This window comes from Aulostomus chinensis, chromosome 11 (genome assembly GCF_037954235.1).
Source record: "Aulostomus chinensis isolate RoL2024-O1b breed Wild chromosome 11, RoL_Achi_v1.0, whole genome shotgun sequence".
Classification (NCBI taxonomy): Eukaryota; Metazoa; Chordata; class Actinopteri; order Syngnathiformes; family Aulostomidae; genus Aulostomus; species Aulostomus chinensis.
This window is the reverse complement of record NC_141330.1, coordinates 25,143,825-25,149,785: the sequence shown is the minus strand read 5'-3', so window position 1 is coordinate 25,149,785 and position 5,961 is coordinate 25,143,825. Positions and strand designations below refer to the sequence as shown.

The 5,961-nt window shown below is 38.5% G+C and overlaps 1 protein-coding gene across 1 annotated transcript in view; it reads left to right on the top strand.

Moving 5' to 3' along the window:
- The first annotated feature begins 5,436 nt into the window (after positions 1-5,436).
- Positions 5,437-5,961, top strand: part of zfpm2a (zinc finger protein, FOG family member 2a) — a 121,702-nt gene continuing 121,177 nt past the window's right edge. Inside the window, exon 1 of the mRNA XM_086219161.1 lies at positions 5,437-5,858. Coding sequence (XP_086075287.1) covers positions 5,819-5,858 — 40 coding nt within the window. The 5' untranslated portion in view covers positions 5,437-5,818. The remainder of the gene's footprint in view (positions 5,859-5,961) is intronic.

Genomic DNA, 5,961 nt, shown 5'->3' with positions numbered 1-5,961 from the left:
GTATATGTCGATATAACCTGAGAACTAACAAATAATTTTACAAAACAGTTAATACAGTTTCCACTTTTTCCCTTTGTCTTCTCTACAGGCCATTAATTCACCATAATCTGAAATCAAATTTATTTTTAATTTTAATTCAGGGATTAATAACACTTGGACATGTTTTTTAAGGTAGAAATACATGGATTAGTTGTTGTAGAAATGAAGGTCATGATTATCTTTTTGGTTACAAGGGTTGATATTAAAAGGTAGTAGGGATTCGATATTTTATGGATAAATATTTAACAATATTGTATCCAAAAATCATTGATTCATTTATTCACTCTACAGGCTGCATTCCCTCGCCTTCAGATCAATTTTCTCCTCTCTTAATTATGCAACATGATTATTTTAACTAATTAAGTCCTTCAAACTAGGAGGGATATTTATGATTTTAATCCATAAAAGGCCCACTGGTTTCCCCCTGGAGATGTTGCAATCTCAGTTTTTGACCACATGAAAAGACATTGAGATTAGCAGAAAGAATATACTGCCCCGTGGTTCTTTCCTCCTCCTTCTCCTCCTCTACCCAAAGCGCTCATTTACAGATTTACACTCACTCCCAATGGGAGGAGCATCGTGTGTTCACCCCGCCCTCTTTTAGCATTTTCTTCGCTTCCCCAAGACTTTCACATTCTGGAGATTTGGGGGTTTGTGGCATTTTGATTTCTCTCTTTTTTTATTCTTCTTATTTTAAAAGATTCAATATGTCATTTGCCCTTTTTCCCAAAGAGTTCTACAGATAATATTTTGTATTGAACAGAAGGGATGATTGCAGGGAAGTGATGTAGCGGGATACTGGATGGTGCTGTGGAGAGTGCGGTGAGTGAAGCCTCCCTGGAAAGAGCTGGCGCTGAGGCCTCCAGGGCCGCTGGTGGTTTTGGCAGCTTGGCCGGTAGAGTGGGCACTGTCTCAGACATCTGTTTGCTCGCTGCTGCTGGAGCTGCTGGCTGGATGGATCAGGGCTGGAGCATTCAGCTGCAACCAGCACAACAAACAGCATCTTACGTAGGACGCACAACAACAACTAGACATTCTAGCTAAAAGTTATTCATGGAAAAGCAGAGGTATGATAGCTGTTTGAGTGATTTAAGTGAAAAAAAAAATTCCATAAAGTAATATTTTTTTGGAATTATGGGTGTCGGTGTTGGGGTGACAGCAACATTAGGGGGCATTTATGGACACATCACATCATGCGGTAAAAGTATGGAGAATTCGTAAAAACAAACAAACAAAAGCACTAATAAGAAACCATTATGAAACTTTTATATAAACAGCTTTATGTGCCACCACTGCCCTGCTCCCCTGATCACCCCACCAGACACACACACACACACACACACACGGATCCTCTGGAGACAAACCAATCCCCACCAGCCAGAGGGTGACACCACAGCAGGCAAACTCACAACACTGATGTCCAACTTTAGCTGCTGAGGCGGCTCTTAAAGGATGCTTTTCCTGTGCAAAGGATGGCTGTCACTCTAAACGCCACCGGACATATGTGATCCCCTAAAAGAAATCAACCTGGTAATTTGTCCTGTGATGTTACTCAGTCAGCACAGCAGCTCACTTGCAGGCAGTGTTGGAGGGAGAGTGCAGCTGCTGATATGGCAATAGGTCCATTCAGCATCATCAATAAATTTAGCCTAGCATCACCAGAGCAATTAGTATTTGTGAAATGAGTAAATATAGAGCTCGCAGTGTTGTCTGGTTTACAGGCTACGATGAATTAAACAATATTCACGCGGCACAGTTTTATTTTCTAAAGCTGTCAGCACCTGGTTGCAGCACATGGAGAATATTGAAGATGTGATGCTTGGATAATTTTTGTATTTCAACATTTTATGATACAATCATGTGGATTTAAGGGACTGTATGACAATGATTAGGGGCATTAGACAAGGGTTTTGTTTTTCAAATGCTTAAGGGAAGGACTTAGAAGAGCTCATTCTTTTGTATTTCATATTAAAGCAAAACTAAAGACATCAAATAATCATAGTGGAAGGATATCTTGTACGAACCAGTGGCCGTAAATGTTATGTTTTTGCCACATGATGGAATAACCAGGAATGCTCAACAAAATAGGTATGTCTTTTTTTCCTCACTCAGGATAGATGGGGGAAACAACAGCTTTTTCAAATTCACAACATGTGTTTGTGTTTTTCAGTATGTGCAAAATGTGAAGGTCATAAACATGCAGATAATATCGATAGCTGTAAATATTAGGTATTGGCAAAAAAAACAAAACAATTGGTAAATATCAGTATATCTGACATCAGCAAAAAAATAAATACAATTATGCATCCCTAGTCATAACAATCAAGTGTTTTTCACCAATACCAGCAAGTAAGTAACAAGAACAATATGCCGATGCTCAAAACCAAATGATCACGATTCGTGTTGGAACATTATATTTACATGTATCTATAATATTCAGCCTTTATTTACAGGGTCACACTTTCAAGAAAAACCTGTCCTGGTCAAATATATTATCACAACAATGAGTCACAGATGGTCAAGAGCAGAAATAAATTAATTGCAGAAGGATGATGTTGTCATTTTTAAGTATATTTCAGTGGTCTGCAAAAACTCCGTCCTTCACAGTATTTCAATGTGATTCTCCAACTTGACTAAAAACCTTGAGAACTCTGGAGGGCCGAACCCAGTCTGGTTTTAAATTGACATTAATTTTGAATGAGAGTTGAAAGACACAGTACCCATCATCTTAAATATCACTATCGAATTTTATTAATCACATGCATTCTTTGTTAAAGCATTGGACTGTCTTGTTAGGTTCTATATGATACACTTTTGCAATAAAATCAGCCACTGCTTGTCACAGAACTGTCAATATTCACACCAGAAGTATAAAACTTTCTGTATCAAACACCAACATGTCAATATCACGCAGTATTGTGGACACAGACGTGCTGAAACCTCTTCAGTCACACCACTGAGCTACTGAGCCACTGTTCTGAACACACATTTTCTTTAATAATGAACATGATGAAGCCACCAGACAGCCCACCTCTGCTGCCCTGACACTGAATGGCATTCCCCAAATGTGACTTGGCAGTTCTAATCAAATGATTTAACACATTAAACTAACCTTTCCCCTTATAATCAGATTATGTGACTGCACTGTGCAGCATCTCCACAACATACAGTATACCTGAACCTATTAATATGACCAACCTTGTGTCAGTGATTTCCCTTGCGATGGAAACAGTATCATGTTAATTATCACAACCATCTGGTCCGAGCCGTGGAAAAAAAAAAAGAGGAGCTTTCTCTCTTCCTCTTGCAGATTTGTACCTGTCAATCAAAGACAGCTTCAAACAAGCCACTGGGGCTCAGGAACAGCAGAGAAGAACCACGCTCCAGTCTCAGAGGATTTAGGAGTGGCGTTAAATTAATCTTCAGTTGTCAATTTGACTCTCTCACTAAGTTGTTGCTCTTACCACAAAACATTATTGATTTTGGCGCTGGCTTCCTAATATGACCAGTGCATGTTATTTATGGAAGTTCAGGATGGTTATTTTAGAGCGAGTGAGTGAATGCTTTATTTCTAAGCTTCCGGTAGCTTTTATTGTTTTTTTTATTTGTGGATTTGTTTAGTGTTTGAATAAAATGGGATAATGTGGGAAATTGCATGACGGTAACAAAAATGCCAAAACACAATAATAGAAATAGGTTCCATGTCCATTCATACATAAAAGGGATTTTAAAAATACATATCTTAAATGTGTTAATTGTAATTATTCAATCATTCGGGCATCTAATAAATTGCTTCCTCGAGTATTTTAATAGACACAGTTAAACTGAAACTCTCAGGTTGAGCACAATGTGACAGTGTTCGTTAGTGAGATGTAGCGATTCAGTCCTTATGACCGCCACTGACTAATGACATCATTGTGTTTTTGACTGTATGCAAGGAGAGAAATAAAGGAAAAAAAAACTGCAGCAGAAAGAGGACGGGTGAAGACGCAGGAAGAAAGGAAGCTCACAAAAACAGATGCTCTCCTGAAGGTGAACCGCCGCTGACCCGTCTGCCACATAAATTATTCTGTAGTTTCAGACTCCATTCCAAAGTTGTGGAATTGGGTTACAAGATAATTTCACAGGCCACTTGCTTGTCGTCCTTGGCAGTCCAACTGGCTAATTGAATGGAGTGATTTCCAGTTTGGGCAACTACTGAGAACATGGCAGTCAAAATCTGAATGATTTGAAGGCTCTCTCTTTTCCTGTCTGTTTTTTTCTTTTTCAATATTCTAAATATTTTTTTCCATCCACAGGCAGACTAATTGCAGGCAAGGGAAGCTGCTCACATACTGATTGACAGTATATTAAATATTGATAAATAAACAGAGTTTAAAAAAAAAACCTGCACAGAACATTCACTGTGTTAGCAATTATATTTTAGTACAACCAGTGTGGACTGTGGGCAATCCTGAGTTTTTTTTTTTTTCTGTTCTTTTTCACCTGAGTTTCTGGAAAAAAAGTTATGAACTGCTAAAATATTATTTGATACAAATGAATGAAAATTTTAGGCACACCGGTTGTACAAGCAATGTAATTCTGAACCCTTGTATGAAGATTTTTTCTCATTTATATGTTTTTCTTTCAAAGTTTAGTTTTGATTAACAGTGGCAATTAATGTTTATACATTTTCTTTTTATTTTTTAAATGTGCTTCATTGGAAGTTCAGCAATATTTTTAATCACTTATTAATATATATATGTGTATATATATATATATATATATATATATATATATATATATATGTATATATTCAAATGTTTTATCCAATTCCAAAGAAACACAAAAACAAAGAAGCAAAGAAAGATCAGCCAAAATGCAGGCAGGCATCATAGATCTGTCTTTGGCTTCCTTTATCTCTAAATATCAGCTTCAGCAATGGAAAAAACTGATCAGCAGATCTCTGAATATGATGGACATTGAGCATATGTATATGAATGGCACTCAGTCAGGACTCATGAGGTCATCCACCTCAACCTTCAGAGTTTACACAGATTTGTTGTCGGCTACTATAACTCAGGTTGCATGTTTCTTGTGTACTAGAATTTAGCACGACCTCATATTTTGACAATGAATTATTTAAAACAGGTAGCAACAAGGTCCTTTGAGAGGCATAAGGCTGAATTGGGATTTTTTTTTAAATTTATTTCAATTTAGAGCTTATTATCACATCATCAGCTGGAGTTTAGATCCTTTCCCGTTTATTTACCGGCAAACTCGTCTCTAATTATAACTGCAAGTAAAAGTAGCTTAAGTGAAGTTCACCGGGCTACGGTACCCGCTGAGGAACAAACCTTATCTTCAAACAAAAGCGCGAAACGTTTTCACCTCCCCAGTCAGACCGTGCGGATCACGGCGAAGCGCAGCCCCATCACAGAGAACGGCGCTGAGAAAGAGAGCGAGCGAGCGAGCGAGAGAGGGAGAGCGAGAGAGTGAGCGAGAGAGAGAGAGAAAGAGAGAGAGAGGGTGTGTATGCATGTGAGAGGGGGAGAGAGAGAGCAATAGAGAGAGGCAAAGCCAGAGCCAGAGCCAGAGAGAAGAGAAAGATAAAGGAAAGACAGACGGAACGATAGACGTGTGCATAAAAAAGTATTGCTTCCCCCTTCTTCTTTTTCTTTCTCAATTTCCATCAGAAACAAAACAAAAAACTAAAACTAAACCCGACTGCTTGGATGAACCAAAAGCTATCGATCTGTCAGTACTACACCTGGATTCACTGACCAGCCGCACAGCAGGCATGTCCCGAAGGAAGCAGAGCAACCCCAGGCAGATCAAACGTAAGTTGTTTTGTATGTTGTCTAGCAGCGTCTGCGAGCTTATTCCAGTTTGTAGAATATTGTAATGATAGTGACCACACTGAAGCTGATTCAGCAGCGCCAT